Here is a 27,300-nt window from a genome sequence, read left to right as displayed (position 1 = left end):
GTAACTCCATGTAGACTTGCTGTTGTAGGTTTGAACTCAGAGCCTTGTGCTCACTTGCTCGACTGGTACTCTACCACTTGATCTCTGGCCCTGTTTTCCCTAAATATTTGGGAGATGCTATCCAGTGGACGCTTCTGCCTGGGCTGGCCTTGAGCTGCCAGCCTCTGGACCTCAGCCTCCTACGTAGCTAGGAGTTAGGTGTGAGCCATCAGCACTCAGCTTCCATTTACATGGCTCTTTGGGAACACAGTGGGGAGACAAAATGATCCAAAATCTGATGCAAAAAGAGAGAATACTTTGGGGAACCAAGGTTCCAAGAACTTTGTGTGCGAGGGTACTATTTCAGCACACGGAGTGTGAGGGCACTATTTTAGTACATACCAAGTGTGTGCTATTTCAGCACACTGAGTGTGTAAGGGTGCTATTTCCATACAAGCTCAATGTATAAGGGCTCCATTTCCACACACTGAGTGAGCGAGGGTGCTATCTCGGCACAGCCAGTGTGTAAAGGCACTATTTCAGCACAGCGAGTGTGTGAGGGTGCTATCTGGGCACAATGTGCTATCTCTGCACACCAGATATGTGAGGGCACTATCTGGGCCCTGGGGTGTGTCATGGGAAGGAGGGATGACGCCAGCACACAGCACCATCACTCACCAGGGCGACTCTCTTCTGTGGCTTCAGCAGCTTTGGTTTGTGGAACGTGGCAACTATTGGAGCTGTGGAAAGAGATCAAGGTTAGTTTACAAGTTTCCCTGGTGTCTCAGTGTTGACCTATCATGAATACCACTGAGCTACTGTGTGCCAATTGGAAGATCCCTTGGAAGAGCTAGTGTCTGACCTGGGTACCCCTGGACTCCCTCCCTGGGGTGGAGAAGGAGTCCTTTGCCCAATCTCTGTGCGTGGCATCATCTCCTTGGAGCCAGGTCAGCGCGCGGCTCTGGGTAAGTCATTTCATGAGGTCAAGGAACTTGATGCACTAAGGGCAGGGTCTTCTCCTAGAAGCCGTCCTGGCTGCTCACAGGCCCAGGAAACAATGATAGTCCTCACATAGCCTATGACGTCTGCAGGGAGGTTTGTGTATATGTGTAGATGTATACATATGGTATATATACATGCACGTGGCGGGGTAGCTCCCTGTGTCCTCATTTTTGTCTTTCGTAAGGTACGGTAACAGCCACTCTATACTGCATGCAATGGCCAGCGTTGTGAACTTGGCCAGGCCAGTTATACTCTGCTCCCTTCCCTCCTCAGGTCTGTGGTTCTCACACTCCTCAGCCTTCATTTTGCATCTTCCAGTTGTAACCCTACTAATACCAGAGGCCATAAAGGGCCCCTAAGAGATGTCCTTTACACACCAAGTGATTAAATTGTCCATCTATTAGAAAGAATGATAATGCATCATTTGCAAAGAAATGGAAGGACTTGGAAAACATCATGTTAAGTAAGTCAGAGAGACAAAGGACACATATTTTCTCTCATATGTGGAAGCTAGAATTCATTTATAAATACAAGCGTAAACACTTCAGGGTGGTATGCAATGCACATAAATGTATTAACCCAAATATGAGGGGAAAAGCCAGTGTAACTCCTTAGAAAGGCTAACTCACAGTCCAGCAAAACAACACCAGAAAATGAGAACTCGAAAAGGTGGGACAGGATCGAGGGGAGCTGTGGTAGATGAGGGGAAAATGCAGTCATAGAATCCAATGCACATCCTACAAAATTGAGAAAAGGGAGGGAAGGTGGCTTTGGGAGGGATGGGTGAGAATGTTTAAAAGAGTGACATTGATCAAGATGCATTGTATTCATAAACAACTCCTTTGTACAACTACTCAACAAAATACAAGTATTAAATTAAAAGAACTGTCCACCTGGGAAATCCTTGTATTCCCAACTCTATTTCATATTTGTTAAGATAAACAAGTGAATTGGACAGTTATTTTAGCAACTATCTACAGATAGTCTTGGTTGACTCTAAGATTTGTGGATCTTTTTATACCCACCTTGAAATATGCCTATATTCTCAGTCATGTTGCTATAAATCAAAAGTGGAATCACAGAGCTGGGCACTGGTGGCTCAATCCTATAATCCTAGATACTCAGGAGACCGAGACATGAGAATAGCAGTTCGAAGACAACCCAGGCAGGAAAGTCTGTGAGACTCTATGTCAAAGCCAGAAGTGGAGCCGTGGAGCTCAAGTGATAGAGCAATAGCCTTGAGCACAATACCTCAGGGACAAGTGGCCAGGCCCTAAGTTCAAGTCTCAGGACCAGCAGACACACAAAAAGTGGAGTCACAGAATAACCCTCAGATTCCTCTCCAGGAAAAACCTCAAATGCTCTGCTGACCTGGGTGACATGTTTACACAGAACTTCTATTCCCTCAGTGGGTCAAGAAGATGCTGCCACTCCTACCCACGCCCCACTGTTCTAAAATGTGTAGACCATTTGAAAAATTCCAAGTAACTATAGCACGTACTCCTCTGTGCCAGGCCAACCTTCCCTGGCCAGACTCATGTTGGGCCCACGATGCCACCTCTGTCCCACTCCAAAGGCCATCCTGAGGGCGGGGATGGCTGAGCACCTCGGTGTGCCACACCCCAGTGCCCTGTAGCATAGGACATGCTGCTCTTGTCCCATGCGCAAGCCCAGGCCCACCTCCACTCAACCACGGCCTCTTCCTCTCAGGGACTCTCAGGCCTGTTTCTTACCTTTGGCAGGGACTGCAGGGGGGACATCGGCCTTCTTCTCCTTCCGCCTCTTGCCCTTCTTGGGCTGCAGTGGGGCCAAGCTGGTCACACTGGTGACGGTCTCCCCCGAGCTGTGGAGGCAAAAGGCCCTTGGTGAAGCCAAAGTCTCGTGAGATGTTGGGAAGCAGAAAGAGAAATGAACAGCAGTTTCTAGTAGTTTCCAGCATTCTAGCTGGAGAGGGGATGCTCTGTGCTGATCTCCAGGTATGGCGGCAGGTCTGCTGCTGACTCTCGGCCGAGGAGATGAGTTAGCATGCCATCTATGAAGTGCTGTGTAAAGTTCCAGATGTCCATGGAGAGAGCAGGGTTAGCTTTTCTATACAATCTACAGATGGGGGAGCCAGTGGTTTAGATCTGGTTGAATTGGCTATACTGGCATGGCTACCTTCCAGGGCGATGGGAAAGATGTTATTAGGAAGTTCTCTTTGAGCTCCCCTAAGATCATATTCCTCATCCCAAATCAGAGCACGTCCAAGGTACTTCCTGGGAGCTATACCCCGAAGTCCTTATCCTCCCCCAAGTCTCCCCCTCCTCCCCTCCCCCCCCCATGAGTACTGAGCTCCCTTCTGCTATATCTTCACCTTTAGCACAGGCTCAGTGAGCTTACCCTGAGAAGGGGCCTCTCTCCAGTGAGCTGACTGTGTTGGAAATGTAGCATTGGTTTCTTACTGTATGTTATCCGTGTTAGTCCAATGTGACAGGACAGAGAGCTTTACATTACATTATACATACAAAAGCCAATGCTCACAGAGGCTACGTAGCTGCTCTGAGCAACACTGGCACCACGCAGTGGACAGGTAAGATAAACCTCTATGTGAGGATGGAGCCCACAGACCTCCTGGAATGCCCATCAGTTCTGCTCCAAAGGTCTCCTATATGCTAGCAACCTGGAGGAAAGCCCCCTTCAGGATCTTCTATCCTTGGGCACAGATCGCAGGAAAAGTATGGTGTACTAGAGGAGGCCACCTCCTCAAACCATAAAGAAATTTCCTGAAGTAGCCAGGCACTGGTGATTCACACCTGTAACCAAGGCTACTCAGGAGTCTGAGATCTGAGGATCACAGTTGGAAGCCAGCCTGGGCAGAAAAGTCCACAAGACTCTTATCTCCAATTAACCACCAAGAAGCCAGAAGTAGAGGTGTGACTCAAGTGGCAGACTGTCAGTCTTGAGCTAAAAAGAGAATCCCTGAGTTCAAGTTCTAGTGCTAGCATACACACACAAAAAGTTTCCTAAAGTCCCTAAGATTGGGACCAAATTTAAGACAAAATACTTTGTTTTTTTTGCTCACTGGGGTTTGAGATTGAAATGCTGCCAATAGTTTGAATTGTGTTCTGTAAGAAAATATTGGGTTATTTTTAGAATGTGTGGAAATATAAAGATGTCAGCTTTTTAAAATTCATGTTTGGTTGCTAGGATTTTTCTTTTTTCTTTTTTTTTCTTTTTTTTTTGGGGGGGGGGGTCCAGTTGTGGGGCCTGAACTCTGGGCCTGTGCGCTGTCCCTCAGCTCTTCAGCTCAACGCTAGCACTCTACTACTTGAGCCACAGCGCCACTTCCGGCTTTTTTCTTTTTGCTTATGTAGTGCTGAGGAATCGAACCCAGGGCCTCAAGCATGCAAGGCAAGCGCTCTACCACTGAGCCACCTTCCCAGCCCCTAGGATTTTTCTTTAAAAAATACTTTGAAGTAACTTCATTTAAAAAGAATATATTCTCAAATTTACTTTCATCTGCATAATCTGGAAATAGTCACAAAAAAATTTTTAAAAATAAAGCCAGACCCTGGTGGCTCACACCTATGGTCCTAGCTACTCTGGAGGCTGAGATCTGAGGACTGAGGTTGAAAGCCAGCCCAGGCAGGAAAGGCCATGAGACCCCTACCTTCAGTTAACCAGTAAAAAGCCAGAAATAGAGGTATGGGTCAAGTGGTAGAGCACCAGCTTGAGCAGAAAAGTCAAGCAAGAAAGTAAGGTCCTGGTATCCAACACAAAACAAAACAAACAAAACAAAAGAATTTAAAAATAGTATTTCTTGAGAATTAAGATGCTGAGGGACTTAACCAATAGCAGATAGGACAGAAAGAGTTACCATTGGATTCAATTACAAGTAAATGCAAATAAAAACATATACATAGTTATGATGCATTATTCTAATAACAGACTAGATATTTAAAAACAAATAAATGAAGACTGAATCTCACAGTGTGGGAAAACTTCCAAGAACCTAGTTTCCAGAGAGTTTCATCAAGGTCAGCATATTTTTGTTGGGAATAGAAAGGTTAACTGGTCCTAGATTTAGAGGGCTCCTGGTGTCAGTTCTCAAACAGCTGAGAAGAATGTGAGTTTACAAAACTCTGCTAAGAGCAAACAAGGGATTAGAAGCTCTTAGAAGTGCTTAAATACACAAATACATGTTCAGCTTAGCTTTGTAAACTCTTAAAATGTTTATTATTTTTTCTTTCCAATATAAAGTAATGCAGACTCCTGGTTTAGGTATGAAAATAAAAGGAAGTAACTAGTATGACCATACACAACGTTTGAAGATAGTTCCACAGTTCTACACTATTTTTATGTGTGTGTGTATGTGTGCGTGTGTGTGTGTGTGTGTGTGTGTGTGTGTGTGTGTGTGTGCGTGCACTAGGGCTTGAGCGATATCCCTTAGTTGTTTTTTTTGCTCAGGGCTGGTGCTGTACTACTTGAGCCACACTTCCACTTCTGGCTTTTTGGTGGTTAATTGGAAATAAGATTATCATGGACGTTTATACCTGAGCTGGCTTTGAATGCGGATCCTCAGATTTCAGCCTTCTTAGTAGTGCCTGGCTTATTTGAAATTTTTAGTTTGCATTTTTAATAGACTTATTTTTGGAGAGGTTTTAGGTTTACAGAACAATGGAGTAGAGGGACAGAGATTTTCCAAATTCTCTCCCTTGCATACAGTATGTCCACCCTTCCCCAATGTGGTACATTAGTTGTGTGTGTGTGTGTGTGTGTGTGTGTGTGTGTGTGTGTGTGTGTGTGTGTGTGTGTGTGTGTGTGTGTGTATGAGCTTCCAGAGGTTTGAACTCAGGGTCTCACACTCTGGTTTGCCTTTTTTGCTCAAGGCTGGTGCTCTACCAATTGAACCACACATTACTTATGGCTTTTTGGTGGTTAATTGGAGAAAAGAGTCACATAGACTTTCCTGAATGGCTGGCTTTGAACCTTGATCCTCAAATCTCAGCCTCCTGAGTAGCTAAGATTACAGGTGCGAGCCACTGGCACCTAGCAAGAGTGGTGCTCCTCTTGATACACTTTCCATGGCTTTGGACAAAGTATGGTAACATGTCAGCCCCACTCTGCCCCTTGATACTACACGGAACCACTCCATCATGTGTGTAATGCACCTGCCACCATTTACTTGGCATCTTGGATTGGTTCTCATGGATTTTCATGCACCTTTCCTATCCCAATATTTATTGCAAACATTTCCTCGAATTCCTTTTCCTTCTGAAATCTTTTCCTATCTCTCTTTTGCCTGTGAGCTCAGATAATCTCTCCCATCATACTTCATAGACTGAAAGGTCAATTGTTATTTCCATCTCCTTTTCTCTTTTCTTGCGTTTAATCTTTTAGCTCTTTCCTATATTAAAAAATGAAAGTTTCTTGAACATCACTGATAATGAACTTATGTCATCATGCCCAGGGCTTTCAGTAAGCAGGAGAAAAAAAAAATCTGCATTGTCATCATCATTTTTTTTCCTTCTGAATAGTACAACTGCACTAAACTAAATTTAGCTCTAATTCATAGTTCAACAGTGAGACCCCATACACACAAGTGAGTCACCCCGGAGACATAATGTTACTGACGCTCCTCCCAGCCCAAATCCGGTCTTTCTCCATTTTGCCAGCAGGGCTGGGTCCAAGTTCTTTTGACTAAGAAAGCCTACCTTATTATTAACTTACAAGCAAAAGTTATCCTGAATCTCAGATGGGAACAGAGCTGGATTTTGTCTCGGACACAGAGAGTGAGTGTTGCTGGTGCCAGAAAGGATGGAAACCAGGAAGTATGGGAAACATGGCCCCGGAAATTCCCTCAAAATTAGAGAGTTTGTGTGACCAGCAAGAAGTGAAGTGTTTGTGAGGCGCTTGTTGTTAAGCTGGGCTGGGTTTTTTGTTTGTTTGTTTCTGGCTCTAACAAGGGCAAAGCAAGAGGCAGCACATGTAGGACTCTTGCAGGAGAGCAAGAGCTGTGTATTGTTGTTGCCTGGCCACCTTCCAGAAGGAGTTTCCATCCCACAAAGGCTTTCCCCTCCTCCATGACCCATGGTGCCCAGATATATGGTGAATGGGCAGTGGGCAGGGGGTAGAAGGCCTGTAACAATGCTCGTTCCAGTCTAACTGGAGATGACCAGACACTTATTTCCTTGGACCTTCACATCCTTAATCTGTAAAATGGGTGACCTGTCCTTTTACTATCTCACAGAGTTATTACAGATTTTGTTTGTTTTTCCTCTTTCTGGTCATTTGGCTTGAACCCAGAGTTTGGGTGCTGTCCCTGAGCTTTTTTTGCTAAAGACTAGCACTCTACTACTTGTGCCACAACTCCACTTCCAGCTTTTTGGTGGGTCATTGGAGGTAAGAATCTCATGGATTTTCCTGCCTCAGGCTGGCTTTGAACTGTGATTCTCAGATCTCAACCTCCTGAATAGCTAGGATTATAGGGGTGAGCCACTAGCGCCTGGATCACAGTTATTATAAAAGTTAGCTTAGATGACAGGGCCTGTATGAAATGGGACAGGATGAGCTAGCCTCCGAGTCTCATCCAGCATGTGGGTAGCAGGGAGGACATCTCACAGAGGCCCTGGGAGTGTGACGTTTCGCAGTTCCCCTGCTTCAGCCTTGAGAGAAAGGCTACACGTTTCAATGCAAACCTTGGTCAGAAGTCTTTCTTCTGTATATAAAAACAGAATGTGTTCCCCGACATGGCTATTCACAGATGCAGTGGTGCCAAGCAAGTGCCAGCACAGGGCAGACCAGGCAGGAATAAGGAGAGAAGCTATGCCCCCAAGCAATGGACTGCTACCCCCAAGACACCAGGAGGAGTAGGTAACCCGGATTTTGCAAGGCTCCAACAAATTCTGAATAGCCATTGTGTGTGTGTGTGTGTGTGTGTGTGTGTGTGTGTGCATGCACACAGAAATCAAAGTTAACAACAGCAAACCTGCATCTGTGTCTTGCCTATGCAAGCTGCTGTGGAAACAGCTCAGCCCCTAGAATCTGCAGACCTCTCAGATGAGAAAAGAACACCTCTGAGCTGTTCAGGCCCTTCCTAAATGGAGGGCCATTTTAGTGCCAGCTAAACAGGCATTTGGGTTCTGACTCAATTGGCACTGAAGCATGAAACCTGGGCCCCGCACAGACAATAGGTAACCAGCAAAACTAGGACAGAAAAATCATCAATGGAGCTAGATCCACTATAGCTGCTGGGCATAAACCAGTTCCTTAAAGAGAAGCTACCACAACATGACATCAACAGCACAGTGTATTTTAAGTTCGTAGTAAATTCAGGCACTGCAGCTGTTCCAATTCTTCCCTGGTGGGAAATGGGACAGGGAGGGGGTGGTCACTATAGAGCTTGAAGGTTGGGTTCTTGAGATCTGGAGCTACACCTGTTACCCCAATAGCCAGGCTCAGCGTGATTGAAGGGTGGGTAGAGGAACTAGTCTAGAATGAATGATGTCAGCCACCAAAATGGTGTATCTAGAGGGCCAGATATGTGGAAATTCTGTCTCTACTCTTAGAGTTAGGAGTATTTGGGAGCAGACAGGAAGAGGGGGCAGAATCTGCCATAAATTGAGCTGATTCTACTTAAAAAAGTAACATAATTATAAGTAGGTCACACACACCCGGCCACACTCTGCTTTGGTAACCAACAGCACATCCAAGCGCAGTTATCTTGAAGTACAGCAGGAGTCCCTTGAATGTCTCTTGAACATCTATGGGCCACCAGTGCATTGTGGATGGCTCATTTATATAATCCTAGCTATTCAGGAGGCTGAGCTCCAATGATCACAGGTCGAAGCCAGCATGAAAGAAAATGTCTGTAAGACTATTATCTCCAATTAACCACCAAAAAGTCAGACGTGGAGTTGTGGCTCAAAGTGGTACAGTGCCAGTCTTGAGTGAAAAATCTAAAGGCCATGTGTAGGCCCTGAGTTCAAGCACCAGTACCAGCACACACAAAAGATTAATTTAATTAAAAAAAATTGCCATCTTCCTACTGGCCTCTGAAACATATTAGAGGTGCAGCTAATTGGTAAATGAAGGGGACTGCCATGAGTTTAGCCTTCCTGAGGATTGAGTACTTTCTTTAGCCCATGGCCGCCATTTTCATGTGTGTGTCTACACTACATAGATCCAAATGGCCCCTGAAGTCTGTTTCTTCCAAATCTTTATCAACTGAGAAGCTGCTTCTTGTCCCTGGATACAGTTATCTGCCAAATGCTCTAAAGAGGGTGTTCTTAGCCAGGCACAGGTGGCTCACGCCTGTAATCGTATCTACTAGGGAGGTTGAGATCTAAGGATTGCAGTTTGAAACCTGCCCAGGCAGGAAAAGTCCATGAGACTTTCATCTCCAATAAACTGCTCAAAAAAAAAAAATAAAAAGAGCCAGAAGTAGTATTCTGGCTCAAGTGGTAGAGTGATAGCCCTTGAGGATCAGGGATAGTGCCCAGGCCCTGAGTTCAAGCCCAAGGACTGGCAAAAAAAAAAGCGGGGGAGGGGGGGTTTTGTTTGGTGTGGCCTCATCTGGCACCAAGGAGCTCAACCCAGAAAGCCCTTACCATGTGGCAATCAGAAATTGTGTTAGGTCACGTTTTTTATTCTGTGGGGATTGTGTGTGTGTGTGTGTGTGTGTGTGTGTGTGTGTGTGTGTGTGTGTGTGTGTGTGTGTCTGTGTGTGTGTGTGTGTGTGTGTGTGTGTGTGTGTGTGTCCCTGGGCTTTTTGCTTAAGGCTAGCATTCTACTACTTGAGCCACAGCTCCACTTCCAGCTTTTTTTGGGGTGGGGGAGGAGGGAGTGATTAATTGGATATAACAGTCTCAAGGACTTCCTGCCTGGGCTGGCTTCAAACCTCAATCCTCAGGTCTCAGCCTCCTGAGTAGCTAGGATTACAGGTGAGAGCCACCAGTGCCTGGCATTAGGTCAGATTTTGCTACATCCTTCTGGGCCTCCAGGGCCTTCTTGCTCCATGCTCTGTGGAAGGCATTGCCTCAGTTTATCATTTTGCCTCCAGAAATATCCCCATGATTCTGTCCTCCTTGCCTTACTTTTTGATTCTGACAGGGCAGGCGACTCCTGGATTGCGAGAGGGCCCATCCATCCCTCAACTCTAACCACAGGTTCTCCTGCCACTAAGAAAGCCCACGAACTCATGCAAACAGGACAAACTACCTCATATCATGCCCCAGGTTCTTTGAGCTTGCTAAAGAACCTTATCTGCCTCCCAACTATCCAAGATCAATTGGAATTACTCGCTGGGAGCTGCTTAGAAATTGTATTACGTTGCTTTTAAGATGGGTGAACAGTGCCGCGCCTTCTCTGTGACCCCCTTGAAATGGCTCCTTTCTTGTTAAATGAATGGCATACATCACACACGTCAGACTGTGTCTGGTGCATGGCAAGTACTTAATGGGTATCACCGATCATTATTTTACCGCGTCATTAGCCTCATAATCACTATGGAGTCTGCTCTCTACAGGCTGAATTGAGTGTGAGGCGGGCCTGCATTCTCTATAGGCTACAGTGGTGAATGGACTCCAGAAATGGGTATCTTCTTGCTGCTTCTATGACCTTTTAATGAACATATTATTATCATTATTATTAATAATTATTAGTATTATGTGCTAGTCCTTGAGCTTAAACTCAGTGCCTGAGAGCTATCCTCAAACTTTTTTGTTCAAGGCTAGTGCGCTACCAATTGAGCCATATTTCCACATTCAGCTTTTTGCTGGTTAATTGGAGATAAGAGTTTCAAGGACTGTCCAGCCCAGGCTGGCTTTGAACTACAATCCTCAGATCTCAGCCTCCTGAGTAGCTAGGATTACAAGTGTGAGCCATCAGAGCCACTCACATGGTGAACAGGACAATGACAGCCCCTACCCATGAGGGGGCGCTGTGAGGAGTGTAGAGGGCTTGTGCTCAATGCAAACAGCAGCTTGGCTACTGTCAGTAAGATTACCTCCCTCTTCCTCTCTGCTCTACATCTCAGGGCCTCCAACCTCCACAGGCCAAGGAACCCCTGTTATCCAACTCCCCCTCTCCATGGACCTCCCCGAATCCTGCTCCTGTTCCTCTGTTTTACATGCTGTAGCCCTTCAGACCTCCAGGAGGCCTTCTCCTGCCTAGCCAAGCTGTAGGAGTGCCTCCTTTGCCATCTCCAGCACCCCAGGGCCCACAGTTTACTTCTCTGAGCTTCCCCTTAGACAGATGCCTTCAGGGCAAAGGCTGGGTGTGTTATTTTATATCTGCTCTATGGCTTTATAATCTATCAAATAGGGAAAAAAAGTAACTTGGTATAAAGATGAAGTAATAACAGAATCATTTGCACAGAGCTCACTCCTTACCAGGTATGTTGGCAGACTTAATTAGAAGCTAACTCATTGAATCCTCTCAATAAAGCTATGTGCTAGATATATTATCTCCCCTCTTTTCAAAGTCTTTCAGCAATGTTGATTTTCAGCAAAGAACACACAGCAATCCAAGTAAGAGTTTAGATTTGAATGGGAGCAGCCAGGCCCCAGGGCCTTTATCTTTGCAGCAAATCATCATTCAGAGAAAGAACAAATGTTTCAGGGCCTATGACCACCGTTGAGAGAGAGAGAGAGAGACAGAGAGACAGAGAGACAGAGACAGAGAGAGAGACAGAGAGAGACAGAGAGAGAGACAGAGACAAAGAGACAGAGAGATCTGTAACTACCAGATAGATATCTGTATCAGATCAGATATATGTATCAAATAGATCTCAGATAACTATACGTATCTATAGGGAAAGACAGATCTATCTATCTCTATCTCTCTATCTCTCTATAGGGATACATATATATACATAGAGAGAGAGAGAGATTTAACTGTATCTGTCTATATGTTAGATCCATCTATCTATCCATATATATATGTATATAGTTCTATAGTATATGTGTGTGTGTGTGTACATATGTATATGATCCAGTAATTGCATCTCTGGTTCAGAGCCTGGTCTTTAGATTCCCTTTAAAGTCCTATCTCCATTTTTACTCCAAGATCCTGAACATGTCACTCATTGAATCCCACTAGCTGGGTGCTGGTGGCTCACGTCTGTAATCCTACTCATTCAGGAGGCTGTGATCTGAGGATCATGGTTTGAAGCCATGTTCTTATCTCTGAATTTTCTAGCCAAAAGCTGGAAGCAGAGGTGTGGCTCAAGTGGTAATAATACCTGCCTTGAACAAAAAAAGGCAAGCAAAAGTATGAGGCTGATTTCAAGCCCAGGTAGCAGTATGAATAAACAAATAATTATCTTTGATGGTGGAAAGACCAAAAAATGCTTTCAATTAAGCTCAGAGCCAAAACTGAACTGTGCCTGTTGTTCATCCTCTATAGATGGCCCCATGTCCCTATCTAGCAGGGAGAGAGAGTGTGGCTCAGGAAGCATGAGGGCTGGCGTACGTGCATGCAGCCCACTGTCCTGCCTCTCACTTGTAAGCACTTCCTTGTCACCCAGCCAGGAGGCATGGTCCCCTTCCCAGGCTGCCTGGGAATTACTTCCCTCTTGTTCATGTCTGTTCTTGCACAACTTTCTCTAGCTTGACCTCAGAAGGGAAGAGCCCAATCTCTGAATGGTGGATGGGGCTACATTTCCAGGACTTCTGGGACCATTTCATGCTGCTCTTGGCCTGTTTTCCCCCAGGGAGGATGGGCTTGAAGGCCCGCAGGGCCCTGAGACATCCAGGCTGTGTTTTGAGATGGCTCTGGCCATGGGAAAGGAACACTGTCCCAGTCCTGAAGGTCACCCCTCCCAGAACAGAACAACAGCTTCTGACCTCAGGGATAAGACACAGGCAAGATGATTTATTTTTCCTCCTCTTTGAATTTCTCTTAGCAAGTCACAGGATTCCTTGGAGTCTCCAGTTCCTGCCCCGGTCACTTGGAGAAGCCTGTTTTCTCTGTGACCACAGCCTCTCAGGCACCAATGTGCCGCTTCTTCCTACGGGCCCCTCCCCTGCCTGAGGGTTTCCGTTTCTGGAATTTGGCTCTGGTCCTGTACTTTCTGCTCCCTCCTCCTTGAGAATATGTAGTCAAAGAACAGAAAAGGGTCAGGAACCAGGGTCTTATGCCTATAATCCTAGCTACTCGGGAGGCTGAGATCTGAGGATCTTGGTTTGAGGCCAGCTGGGTTAAGAAAGTCCATGAGACTCATCTCCAATTGCCCAGCAAAAAGCTAGAAGTAGAGCTATGGCTCAAGTGGTAGAGTGCTAACCTTGAGCAGAAAAGCTCAGGACCAGTGCCTAGGGCCAAGGCCTAAATTGAAGGAGAGAATCAACCCATTCACCAGGCACCATGCGAGGACATCAGAGCAGCATTAAGCAGGACAGGCAGGAGCGTGGAATTGAGAGGATGAGGGCCAGGCTGGACAGACGTTCACTCCCAGGTTTATGGAGCCAAGACCTGGCCCCAGTGTGGTTCATAGGTGCCAGTCACGGCAAATTTTCCAGGGGCAGATGTACAGGTTGATCCAATGGGCACAGGCCCATGGGGAAAGCTGCAAATCAAGCACCCTAACCTTCTTCACTGACAGCCACCAGTTGTAACTCGCAGAAAAGCATGGATTGGAGGGGCTGGTAGCATTTGAGTAGGCCTCTGTGATCACCCTTGACCTCAGCATTGTGGTTTTGGTATAAAATAGTGCCCAAAGGCCACATGCTTATAAGGCTGTGAGGTCACTTTGGGAGGTGGCGGAATGCCTAAGGGGTCGGGCTTAGTAGAAGGAAGTGAGGTCACTGGGGGTATGCTTCTGAAGGGGACAGTGGGACTCTGACCAAGGGGTCCTTGCTTCCATTTTACTTCCAGGCCACCAGAAGGAACCTGATTTACTCTACCACATGCTCCTGCCATGATTTTCTTCCTTGCAAAACAACCAAGCCAACTGCCTGCAGACTGTAAGCTCAGAAATCATGGGCTGAAATAAATCTTTCCTCTCTTCAATTTGATTTTCTTAGGTATTTTGTCATAGTAACAGAAAGCTAACAAATACACTTGTGCATCCCAGGGCTGGGGAGACCAAACTTTAATGTGGGATGACTGCGTTGCTTGCTGTGTTTGGAGACTCAGCCATCACCTGCTCAGAATGAAGGAACTTAAAGGAGAGACTGAGGCAGGGAAGGAAGAAGAGTTTCATACCCCCCGTGACAGGCCAGACACAAGCACCCCAGGAAGCAAACCCTGAGGGATTCTCTGTAGCCACTGAGGCTTGAACTCAGGGCCAAGCACTGTCCCTGGGCTATTTTGCTCAAGACTAGCTAGCACTCTATCACTTGAGCCATACCTCCACTTCCAGGTTTTTAGTAGTTAACTGGAGATACAAGTCTCATGGACTTTCCTGACTGGACTGGTTTTGAACCACAATCCTCAGATCTCAACCTCCTGAGTAGCTAGGATTATAGGCATGAGCCATTGGCACCCTACGGCACTATAGTTTTATGACATTTTTGTCAAATCCCCCAAGTTCCCTCTTTCCCTTTTACAACTAACCTCCATTCCTACCTACAATTATGGGGAGCCTGATTTTACTTCCCATCTCTGTGAAAACACCTTTCCTAGGCATTTGGTTGAAACAAAATAATACAATTGTTAAATGTTGCATCTGGCATCATTCATTTAGTCATGTTTTGATTCCAGCCTTTGTCTGTATTCTGTATTCCTTACCAAGTAGTACTTTATTGGATACACTGCTAAGTTATGTTTATTCATTCACAAGTTAATGAACAAACTTAGATTGTCTCCAGCTTCAGCTGCAATGAATAAATCAGCTATGAACAATTCCACATGGCTGTTTATGTGAGCATTTTCCTATGACAGATGACTACATGTGGAATTTACTGGTTCATATGGTTAGTTTAATGCCTTTAAAAACTATAAACTATTGTCTTGTTTGGCTGCCCCATTCCTACCAGCAATGCGTGAGGATCCATTTTCTCTACTCTTTTGTCAGTTTTTAACATTGTCTGTTACTATGATCACAGCCATTGTAGTAGAGATGTGGTATTGCACTGTGATTTTTTTTTGTGGTTGGTTGTTTGGCTTGAATTCAGCCTGGGTGCTTTCCCTGAGTTCTTTTGCTCAAGGCTAGTGCTGTAACATTTTGAATCACAGTCTACTTCTGTTTTTTGGTGGTTAATTGGAGATAAGGCTCTCATGCATTTTCCTGCTCTGGCTGGATTTGAACTGTGATCCTCAAATCTCAGCCTCCTGCGTAGTGAGGATTACAGATGTGAGCCATCAGCACTCCACTGCATTGTGATTTTAATTGGAATTTCCCTAATGATTTCCCTAAGGAGACACAAAATATTTTCATGTGCTTAATAGCACATTTGTTAGGGAACTTTATATTCAAATCTTTTTGTTCATTTGTAATTGTGCTATTTGTCTTCTTCTTATTGAGTTAGAAAAGCTCTTTATATAATTAGGAACTAATTTTCTTATCACTATCTGATCAGTAGGGACTCTCTCTCATACGGTGGCTTATCTTTTCTTTGCTTTAGTGGTATCTTTGGAAAGGCAAAGGTTTTGAATTTTATCAATTTCTTTGCTTAGAAATACTGCACAGTGTCGCAAAGATTTTTCTCATAGCTATTTTACAAATTTATCCTTTACACTTAGGTCTAATTTCCCATCAATTTTGAGGACAGTATAAGATAAAGGTCTCTGTGTTTTTGTCTATGGACAGTTCTGGGCCCTAGAACCTTTCATTAAAATGACCTTACCATAGGGCTGTCTTGGCATTTTTGCCAAGATTCACCTAACATTTAGTGTAAGGATCGATTTCTGGGCTCTCAATTATGTTCTATTGACCCCTATGCCTATATTTGACCAACTTTTCATTTGCTTGATTCTTGTAACCTCAGAATAAGTTTTGAAAAGAGGAAAAGAAAATGCTCTCTGTTCTTTCTGAAAATTGTCTTCTAAAATCTAGAATCAGCTCATTAGCATAAGCAAAACCGTGCCATTGTTAAATCAGCATCAATTAGTTGTACAAGGGGGGGGTAGATTCTGACATGTCCATTTATGCACACAGAGCATCTTGATCAAGATGATCCTCTCATCATTCTCCCTCCTCTTCCCTCCACAAACCAGTCTCAGCAAGTTTCGTTGCTCCATTTTCACACATGCACACAAAGTATTTTGGCCACATTCGCCCTCCTGTATCCTCTGTGTTTGCCCATCCCCCTCACACTAGTATCCACCTATGCGGTACACACAAGGTAATTGTCCAAAGAGGCCTCATCATCGAAAACGATTGTAACCTGTGCTGTATGCTCCACCAGCAAAGGTGAGTGGGGATGTGCAGAACAAATCAGTCCCCTAGAGGGCGATTAGGGGTGTGTACTCAGAAGGTAGCTTGGTTCAGCCCTTCCAGCCCTGAACACCCACATGGCTGGCACCCTGAGCCACTTGCCATCTGATTTTGCAAATAACACAACTTCAAATGCGCAAACGCATGCAGAGCACACATTTATAGACTTTGTGCATTAATGTGCAGATCTTCTCATTTAAAAAATGCATCTTTCACCAAAAGAAAATAACAAGTCATTGCATATGGAACTAAGAAAATCTCCCTACCTGTTCTGAGGACATTTCACCAAATAATGTCTCACTGTAAAAGAAAAACAAAGAACAGAAGACAGTAAATAAATGGTACTTTGGAAACACTCAAGTCATTCCCTAAAATGCAGGAACTCTGGTCTTTCTGGGTGTTGGTGCTATACCACCCCAAGGGCTTCTTGCATGCTTCTCTTTGGAGGAAATGCAGCAGAATGATACAAGCAGGTACAGAGATACCAGGGGTATGATTTTCTCCAGCTGTGCATGAGCCAAGTGAGAAGCCTCACACCTCAGGCTTCCTGGTTACCTAACCTATAATGTTCATTTGGGGCCAATGCATGTTGAGTTGGGTCCTAACCTGAAGGGTCCTGAACTAATAAAGTCACCCAACATCTGAGCTCAGTCTTAGTCATGAGGAAGTGTTTTGGGGACAGATCAGGTAATGCGTCTCCATTCAGAAGCTCCTCGGTATAAAATGGTTTGCATTCTTTAATGAACACTCTTTCAAGATGCAAAAGAGGCCTTTGCAAAGCTGGGCTTTGTAGTGGTATTTGCCTGTCATTCCAGCACACAGAAGGCTCAGGTATGAAGATGAAAATTTCCATGGTCTTTCCAGGACAGCCTGTGCTATAGAGCAAGTTCCAGGCCCATCTGGAGTACATAATGAGACTTCCGTTTTGTTTTGTTTTGTTTTTAATGAGCTAAGTGTTGGTGGCTCCTATCTGTAATCCTAGCTACCCAGGAAGTTGAGATCTAAGGATTGAGACTTGAAAGGAGCTCAGGCAGGAAAGTCTGTGAGGTGCTATCTCCAATAAACTACCCAAAAGCCAGAAGTGGAGCTGTGGCTCAAATAATAACGCACTAGCCTGGATCTAAAGAAGCTCAGGAACAATGCTCAGGCTTGAATTCAAGCCCCAGGATCAGCATACACAATAAATAAATAAATAGATATCCTTGATAAACCAGTCTTAGAGCAAGACATCCTTGTACAGTAGATCTTTCGGGGGGGGGGGGGAATACTAAATGATTCTGGCTGCAAAGGAGAAACAAAATACTGGACCATTAATCTGTCAAGTATCCAATTGAAGGTTTGCAGCTGGGCTCAGTTCAAACAGAAGGAAAGCTGAAACAGCCAGCAGGACCTGTGTTTGCTGCCTTACGCAGTGACTCTGGGCTCAGCCGCATGCCTTGCCTGGGCCAAAGGAGTATTAGCCAATGTAGAACAAGTCAACGCCTAAAACACCACCTGAGGAAGCCTGCTTGACCCACCAGGAGATGAAAAGGAGGCAGCAGGCTTCACAGCTGAGACTCCAGGAGAGCCCAGTCTCAGCCCCTCCGTAAGTAGATTACATCTGCAACAATGACTCAGGGTGAGACTAGCAAACGAACTGTCCCACCAAGTCTAGCCCAAATTGAAGACCATGAAATTCCTTGCAAATGAAACATCTGTGTCATGCCACACCACATTTGTGAGTGATTTGTGTAGGAAAAATACAGGATCCAGGGCAGGATCCAGCATCCAACACTATAAAACTTTTTGTGTGTCAAAACCTAAGAGAAAGGCCCATGGAAAAAACACCTCAATGTCAACCTCCCAGCCTCACAACTGTGAGAGCACAACTATCAGTGATTTCCTATGACATAAATGTCTGAGTCCCGTCAGGAGCTAGTGGCTCACACCTGTAATCCTAGCAACCTAGGAGGCTGAGATGGGAGAATCGTGAATCAACGCCAGCAGGAACAAAAGAGTCCATGAGACTCTTATCTCCAATTAAGCACAAGACTCCAGAAGTGGTGCTGTGGTTCAAGTGGTAGACTTAAGCAAATAAAAGCTCAGAGCTATCACCTAGGCCCTGTGTTCAAGCTGCAGGACAGGAACAAAAATTAATTAGTCAATTAATTAATTAAAATAAAAATTAATTAAAGTAAAAAATAAGTGCCCGAGCCCTGTCTGAGGGCTTTGCTGAGCACACTGAGTACACTGAGCACTGAGGAAAGAGCAGATGCCCTCTTCAATCCCTCTTCAAAACCACTCTCACAAAACCATGAGCAGGCAGCACTGAGATCCCTACAGATGGAGAAACTTCAGAGTCTCCCAGGATTCCACAGCAGGAGCCAGGCAGCACTTAGGCTGGAGGTAAGAGAGTCCCAGGAGCTGGCCTGTGTTGGGAGAGGTGAGGAAAGATGACAGCCTGAAGGCTTTGGAAGTGAGGAGCCCGGAAAGAAATGGAGGTAGCAGCTAAGAAAAGCAAGGAGCCTGGTCAGCATAGGTTACAGAAGATGCATGCCAGTTTGGGGTGGGGGGGAAGAGGGGAGTCTGAGGCCAAAGCCAGGTACATGCAGGGCTGGCACTCCCATTCATAAAGTGATTCTAGACACAGGTGACTATGCATCAGCAGTGCTGATTACGGAGTGTAGGGAAACTCAGTGTGGAGCCCCACAGCGGCAGAGACCCCAAGGTAAGAATTTGGATGCAGTAGTGTTTAAAAGGAGATCCTAGGGGCCACACTGGGGAGCTGGGAAGGATCAGGGAAGAGAAGAAAGCCTTTTATTAAGAGTGGATAATGGAACAAACTTTCTCCATGGGTGACTGCTTAGCACCCAGCACACTGGATCTAAAGACTGGTTAGCCAGACCACTCAGGGCAGGCGTGTGTGTGTGTGTGTGTGTGTGTGTGTGTGTGTGTGTGTGTGTGTGTGTGTGTGTGTGTGTGTGTGTGTGTGTGTGTGTGTGTGTGTGTGTCCTGGGGCTTGAACTCAAGGCCTGAGCTTTTTTTTTTTTGCTCAAGACCAGAGCTCTACAACTTGAGCCACATCTCTACTTCCAGCTTTTTCTTTTGCGGGGGTGGGGGTTGTTAAAGGTAAGAGTCTCATGAATTTTCCTGCAATCCTCAGATCTCAGCCTTCTGAGTAGCTAGGATTATAGGCATGAGCCACCCAAGCCAGGCTGGGGCATGAATCTTTTTCAATGATAGTCTTTCAAACTGTGGAATGTCAAAGGCTGAAAGGAAGATAAGTCTTTCCTATATCTGCTGCCAGAAAGCCACAGTCCTGAGCCACACCCGCCCTTTCTCCTCTTCCTTGGCCAAAACCTTGGATCACCACAAATGCAGGCAGATTTGGTCTCCATTGGCACTGTCTCTGTCGCCTGGCAGCTGGGTGTCCATCTGATCAGTCCTGCATGGAGGCCAGGCTCTTCCAGGTGTGGCTGGCCTGCTCTCACCTCTGATCCGCTCACCCTGTACTTGGGTCCTACAGAGATGCTGTATTGGATCCCTGATGCCTCTACTTTGTTCATTGAGTGTTTCTTACCCACAGTGAGTCTCCAAGATGGGTACCTCTACTTTCCTGCAACCTCAGCCAGTACAGGGAGCCCAACAGTGTAGAAAAGCACTGCTAATATTTGAGATCCAGGCCATGAGCACTGCCTGCAGTTCCCTGCTGGGAGAGACAAGACAGAAATACCCCCTCCCCCCACACAGTCCTGTGTTCTCACCATGTGAGACCTGAAGGCCCACAACATCCAGGAAACAGGCCTGCCCTGCCCAGAATACAATCCCATTCATAATCTTTTCTTTTGATTTTGTGCCAGTCCTAGAGCTTGAGCTCAGGGCCTGGGCACTATCCCTTAGCTATTTTGCTCAATGTAGTCACTCTACCACTTGAAACACAACTCCACTTTTTGGTGATTAATTGGGGATCAGTGTCTCCTGTGTCCTTTTCTGCCCAGGCTGACTTCGAACTGTGATCCTCAGATCTCAACTTCCTAAGTAGCTAGGATTACTACAGGTGTCAGCCATGACTGCCCTGCCTATACATACATACTTATATAGCCTTTATTTTAAGAGTTAAATATAAAAGATGATTGCCTTTTCCAGATCTCAAATATTCTCAAAAGAAGAGATGAAAATATTAGAATTTGCTTTACTGTATGATAAATCACCTTCCTCTTTCTCCTTTAATTGTAGAACAGTAAATTGACTTGAGAGGATACAGGCTGCACACCTTACTTATCTATAAATTTCATGTCAAATTAATAATTGGAACATTTAAGAATATTTGTTATAAGCTGAGTATGGTGGTGCACAGCTGTAATTCCAGCTACATAGTAGGTAGGAGTGGAGGGTCACAGTCTAGGCCAGCCTGGGGCAAAAGTGAAGACCCTATCTGAAAAAAATATCTGGTAAAACACCTGCCTAGTAAGCATGAGACATTGATTTCAAATTCCAGTAACACACACACACACACACACACACACACACACACACATACACATACACACAGAGATTGTTTGGTGCTGGTGGCTCATGCCTGTAATCTTAGCCACTCATGAGGCTGAGACCTGTGGATAACTAGTTCAGGCAGGAAAGTCCATGAGACTCTTATCTCCAATTAACCAGCAAAAAAGCTGGAAGTAGAGCTATGGCTCAAGTGGTAGAGTGCTAACCTTGAGCAAAAAAGCTAAGGGACAGTGCCCAGGCCCTAAGTTCCAGCCCCAGAACTGGCACAATAATAATAATAATAATATGCTTTAGAATGTTTGCAGCTTCTGCTCTAGGACTGCTGGGCCCAGGTAAGGGGGCCACTCGGGCCCATCATATGCACCCCTTTGTCCTTGCCCTCAGTGTGTGTGGAGTGCATGGCTCCTGGGCCAACAGTGGGTGGGACCTGTCCAGCCTGCATCATAGGATACCATCCTGTGATACTGAGAAGAGTCACATGTCCAAGGCTGAGGAGCCGGGGAAGATGGAGCTCTTTGGAGTGTGGATGGACATTCCTTCAGCCATTTCCAGAATTTCTAGGATTTCTAGAATTGAAATATGGTAGACCTGAGGAGTGGTTGGGCCTGAGCCTCACCTCTGTCCTTCTATTTTGAGGTCTTATCAGTCCCCTGAGCCTTGCTCGGTTGACACAGGAGCTAGTCAGGGTGCCATCCAGGACTGAGTGAGGACTTGGAGGAGCCATACCAGGAGCCTGGCTTACAGCAGGTACTCAGACTGCATTGGCCAACTGAGGAGGGCTTTTAAATGCTGAGTACAGTGCCCACCCCAGAGCCCATACTCATTCTCTGAATTTTCCGCGAGTCCAGGAGAAGGTTCCAGCAGCTCTTGTGTGTCCCGATTGTCCTTTGTGGCTGTGCTTTCCCCACCCCACCCCCCACCAGTCCTGCTATGGACCTCATGGGGCCTGCAGCTCAAGTGTGATCTTTCATGCCAAGCCCTGGCACAGGACCCTATAGAAAACAGCTGGTCTGGAAACTGCTCTAGATCTTCCAAGCTCCAGCAGCTGGGAACAGAGCAGCTGTGAAACAAAGCCATTTGTTCACCATTTGTGAAGTCAAGTTCCAAACAAGGCAAGTCACACCCATGGTCCCTGTCTCACAGTGGCCTCAGGAAGGGAGGTGTGTGCCAACGCCATGTGCAGCAGGTGCCACTAGCTGAGAGAGGCTGTTGAAGAGGGCTGAATGAGACAGAAGGGTGGGGCCACGGAGAGGGTAGGTGTCACGGAGCTGGCTATGCAGGCCAGCAGTCACTCCCTGCTGGACAGATTCTCCGAGCTGCAAAATGGAGGCTTCCTGAGAGACAGGGACTCCAGCAACCCCAAGCAGCACTCAGAGAACTCAAGAACAGCAGAACTCACAGGCCTGAGAAAGACAAGCAGGAAGAGAGAATGAGCTAGGGATGACAGAGAGTAGGGAACCAGTAATACTGACAAGAAAGGAGGCAGGCTGTGTCAGTAGCTCATGCCTATAATCCTAGGTACTTGGGAGGCTGAGATACAGAGGATTACAGTTCAAAGCCAGCCTGGGCAGAAAAGTCCTTGAGGCTACATGACCAAGTCAATCAGCAAAAAGCCAAGCTAGAGGTGCGGCTCACATGGTAGAAAACCAGCTGAGCTAGAAAGCCAAGTAATCATGAGGCACTAAGTTTAAACCCCAGCACCAGAAAGAAAAAAAAAACAAAGGTAGGAGGGAATACTCAGGCTGCACAAGCAAAGAAAGGAGGAGGAACTGCAGATGCCAGCTGCCTGTGAAGTGACAGCTCTTGATAATGATAAGAAGTTGCATCCAAGGAAGGATATGTATGATATATAAAGCCCCTTCATGAATGAGAAGACTCAAAGTCCAGAACAGTTTAGGATCCCATCCAGTCTTAAGAGATGGAGCCAAAAATGCAGCCCCCAGGCTTTGTCCATGCCCTGCAGCTTCTTCAGAGCAGGGGAAAATGAGATGAGAGGGATTGTGGATCTCAGAAACCCAGGGGGAAAGGAGCTTGAAGCAAAGGAGCATCCAGACAATGCCACAGCCGTCAGTGTATTTCAGCAGTGTCTGAGAGAAACACATCCGCACGCTGACCTTGCTTGCCAGTTCCTGTAATGCCTGACTCAGGATGTCTTTTCCTCCAAAGTACTACTTTGCCCAGCACCTTCTGCCGGTCTGTGGGCGGCGTCCTCTTTTCCAGACATGACCTTATCTGTTTTCTTACCTCGGGATTTCCTCTTGTGAAACACAGACTGGCAGAAGATGACCAGGGTGAAGAGCAGAACGCTGAGGATGCCCACACAGCACACGAGGACAGCGCACACATAGAGATCTGAAAGAGAAGGGCACACGGGGGGTCAGTGCCGTGGGAACTGCATGCTCACCTAACAGTGTTCTAGACATCCCCCTACTACAGTGCAGCATGTGGCTGGAAGGACAGATGAATCAAATGGAATCAAGAGCCCAGAAATGGGCCCTTATAAGTACGTTCAATCTTTTTTTTTTTCCCTAGTATGAGACTTGATCTGAGGACCTTGAGGTCTTACTCTGCTTTCTTCTACATGGTTGGTGCTCTACCACTGGAGCCATGCCTTCATCCTGGACTTTTGGTGGTAAATTGGAGATGGGACTTCCAAAGACTTTTTTTGCTTGGGCTGAATTCCAACCATGATCTTCAGATCTCAGCCTCCTGAATAGGTAGGAATATGTCAGTGAGCCACCAACACCTGACTCAACTGATTTTTTTTTTTTTTTTTGCCTATTACAAAAGTGCTTCAAGTTAGTGGCTCTGCCTGTACTCTTAGCTACTCAGGTGGCTGAGATCTAAGTATCTTGATTCAAAGTAGCCTTGAACAACAACATAAAATAAGCTCAGGGACAGCACCAAGGCTCTGAGTTCAAGCCTCAAAACCAGTACCAACACACACACACACACACACACACATACACACACACACACACACACACACACAAACAGTGTAAGTGAAGATTCTTCCCTACATGCTGAAGTGGTCAGACTTCCTTCCATTTAAAATGATAGAGATAAAAATTCAAAATGAACCACAAATCTAAATTTAATTTAGGCAGAAAAAAGCATAAGAGAGAAATCTGTAGAATCTAAGCTGAAGCAGAGACTTAATAGCAGAAATACTCCCCATATAAGTAACACTTGAGGTGCTGGAGTGAAATGAGGTGCTGAGCTCAGACCCAGCATCCATCAGGCCCTGAGTTTGGTACCCAGTAAATAGCAAAACAAAACAAGAAGTAGAACTTGACCAATTTGATTGCATCCATATTGAAAAGTTTTGCTCTGTAACCAACCCTGTAGAGTCAAGCTACAGATTTATATAAAATCTGAAGATTTCTCCAAACATAACATAAGATAATCTAACAATCCTTTCATGAAAAAGCAAAACATAGAGACATTACCAAAGAGAATGTGCAGGGAGCAAAGAAACACATGAGAATTTCCTCAGCCATTAAAGAAATAGAAAGTACAACCACAGAGAGATATCCCACACAGCATTCAAAATGGCTAAAGTAAGAACTAGTAGCAGTACCAAATGCTGGCAAGGTATGGATGAACCATGGCATTCACAAACTTCTGGACAGTAAAAAGGCCTGAATCTTACTGTAGGCAGTTTGGTATTCTATACATTCTTTTCCATAGCAAATGATTCAAGCATTCATAAACACGAATCTCGATACACTGATCACATTATACTATTCAGATTTAATTCCTAGAGCAGGAACATACCTTTGTAAAGCCCTTGTCTTTGAAGAAATGTGTGTGTGTGTGAGTGTGTGTGTGTCTGTCTGTCTGTCTGTCTGTCTGTGCATACTCAGGCACATACACATCAGTATTGGGTCTTGACCTCAAGGCCTCAAACTCTCATTTGGCTCATTTTGCTCAAGGCTCGCACTCTATCACTTGAGCCACCTACACCTCCACTTCTGGCTTTTCTTGCTGTCTGATAAGAGATAAGAGACTCAAGAATTTGTCTGCCTGGGCTGGCTTCAAATAGCATGTCTTCAGATCTCAGCCTCCTGAGTAGCTAGGATTGCAGACATGAGCCACTGGTGCTCAGCTGGAAGTGGATATTTGAATTCTTAAGCTGAAAAGGCCAGCATACCAGTAGGGACAAGTGGCAGGGGTGGTTGGTGGCTGGCCTCTCAGGGGAGCCTGGAGATGTGGGTCGGACTGGCAGTCAGTGGAAGGGGGAGAGGACAGACCAGGGTATCTAGTGAGTTCCACCTCTTTCTTCCATGGTCCCAGGCTCAGGGAGGCCCAAGGCAGCCTCTTCCCTATAGTCCAGGAGGTCTTTGTCTGAGACCAGGCCTGAACTTGGTATCCGATGCTTTTGCTCACTGGCTGATTTTTCTACCACCTCCAACCCCATCTTCTTATTTTCTTAGGCATGGTCAACATTTATTTCTAAGCTAGTTTGAGTAGGTTTCTGTGACCGGCCACTAAACATTCTACACTCAAAATAAAATAAAATGGTCAGCCCTCTGTACCTGCAGCTGATCACACATGGATCAGAAACATCTGGAAAAGGGGGAGGGGCTCCAGTGAACATACATAGACATTTTCCTTGCCATCATTCCCTAAATAATGCAGTACAGAAACTACAATATACCTGACACTTTATCGGTTATGGTAAATCATCTAGAGATGATTAGAAATATTCCAGAGGGTTATGTAGATTCCATTCAAATACAACACTATTTTCTCGAGCATCCATTCATAGATTTTGTTCTGTGTGCCGAGAAATCATGGGATCCACTAAAACTGAGAAGGATGACTTTTTTGGGATTAATTTACTTATGGTTATTATAGAGGTGACATACAGAAGAATTACAATTGCATGAGTCAGGTCATGAGCACATTTCCTTTCATACAGTGTCTTCTGCTCCCTCATATTCTCCCAGTCCTTCCCTCCCTTCTCCATCTACAAGTTGTATAGTTCACTTTCATCAGTATCCAGTGAGCTCCATGGCTGCACTTTTTCACCCTTCTTCCCTCAAGAAGAATGATTTTAAACAGAAAATGTCCTGGGTCACTGCTTCAGGAAAGGGTACCTCCCTAAACTAATATTTAAGAATGAGAGCCTGGCACCAGTGGCTCACCCCTGTAATCCTAGCTACTTAGGAGTCTAAGCACAGGAAAGAAAACTCAAGAGCCTTTCTCAACCGATAATTGGGCATGGTGATCTTTCATCCAAGCTATGTGTGAAGTTGAGATCTAGAAGTCCATTCTAGCCTAAACAGAGAAGTCCTTGAGACTTCATCTCCATGGACAGAAGCTTGATGTGGTGGTGTGCCTGTAAACCAGCACTGATGGGAAGCCTAAAACAGGCACATCAAAGCTCATGCCTACACCCAGGCAGGGAGACCTTTATCCTAAAAATACTAGCAAAAAAACAGAGGTGACATACAGAAGAATTACAATTGCATGAGTCAGGTCATGAGCACATTTCCCTTCATACATTGTCTTCTGTGGCTCAGCAGTATAGCACCAACCAAGCAAGTGCAAGGCTTTGAGTTCGAACTCCAGTATTGCCTGAGCGTGAGGCAGGAGTGAATGGGCAGAAGGGGCTCCCACAAAGGAATCCAGAGCCAGTCACAGAAACAGCACGATGATGGAGAGAAAGTTCTAGAAGCCAAGAGTAAAATTTGTTATTCTTTTTTTTTTAAGATTCAATCATAGCACCAAGCACTGCTGGGTAGCCCCCCTGGGTTTTCCTACAGGAAACTACTGGGAAAGTCCTGTAGGAAATTCGTGTCAAGGAGACAGAAATTGGGGAGCCACTGGGATGTGAGGCACATGATATAGAAGTAGTGAAAATGTTCCTGTTTCAAAACCCCAAACTGCATTGTTGGGGCTTGGGGAGAAGGGTTGGTGTCTCCCGTGGATGGCGGTGTGGAGAATTGGGGATGATCTGTGAGGACAATGTTGGGCCTTCATAGTTATACAAAACTGGACAATGGGATTGGGAGTTGGGATGGGATACCAGGACGCAGGGCAGTCAGGGTGACACCAAGGCCAGACCTGGCATTACACATCCTTGAGCAAACTAGTTAGGAGCAGGATTAGGGAGTCGTTACTGGAATAAAAACTGTATCAAAAGCTGGATGCCAGTGGTTCACGGCTGTCATGCTAGCTATGTAGGAGGCTGAGATTTGAGGATGGTAGTTCCAGCCCAGGCAGGAAAGTCTGTGAGACTCTTATTCTGATGAAACACCAAAAAGCCAGAAGTGGATGCTGTGGTACAGCATCAGCCTTGAGCAAAAAAGCTCAAAGATAGTACCCAGGCCTTGATGTCAAGCCCCAGGACTGGCACTATAACCCATCAAAATAATCAGTATACTGCTAGGCAGGTAGATAAGAAATGTGTCTGGAAAGGACTCTGGAGATAGGGGACCAAAAGACACGACAACTTGCCCTCAGCTTCC

The 27,300-nt window shown here is 45.5% G+C and overlaps 1 protein-coding gene across 1 annotated transcript in view; it reads right to left on the bottom strand.

The window, feature by feature from the left end:
- The window catches only part of Vstm4 (V-set and transmembrane domain containing 4), an 87,678-nt gene that overhangs the window by 24,635 nt on the left and 35,743 nt on the right, over nt 1-27,300 (bottom strand). Inside the window, exons 4-7 of the mRNA XM_042696469.1 lie at nt 23,069-23,176; nt 16,603-16,636; nt 2,715-2,824; nt 658-719 (exon numbers count right to left, since the gene is read on the bottom strand). Of these exons, the coding sequence (XP_042552403.1) occupies nt 658-719; nt 2,715-2,824; nt 16,603-16,636; nt 23,069-23,176 (314 nt within the window). The remainder of the gene's footprint in view (nt 1-657; nt 720-2,714; nt 2,825-16,602; nt 16,637-23,068; nt 23,177-27,300) is intronic.

The sequence above is a fragment of the Dipodomys spectabilis genome, unplaced genomic scaffold, assembly GCF_019054845.1.
Source record: "Dipodomys spectabilis isolate Male_0828 unplaced genomic scaffold, ASM1905484v1 ptg000207l, whole genome shotgun sequence".
NCBI classification, from domain to species: Eukaryota; Metazoa; Chordata; class Mammalia; order Rodentia; family Heteromyidae; genus Dipodomys; species Dipodomys spectabilis.
Note: the sequence above shows the minus strand (reverse complement) of the source record. Positions and strands in the feature narration are given on the sequence as shown.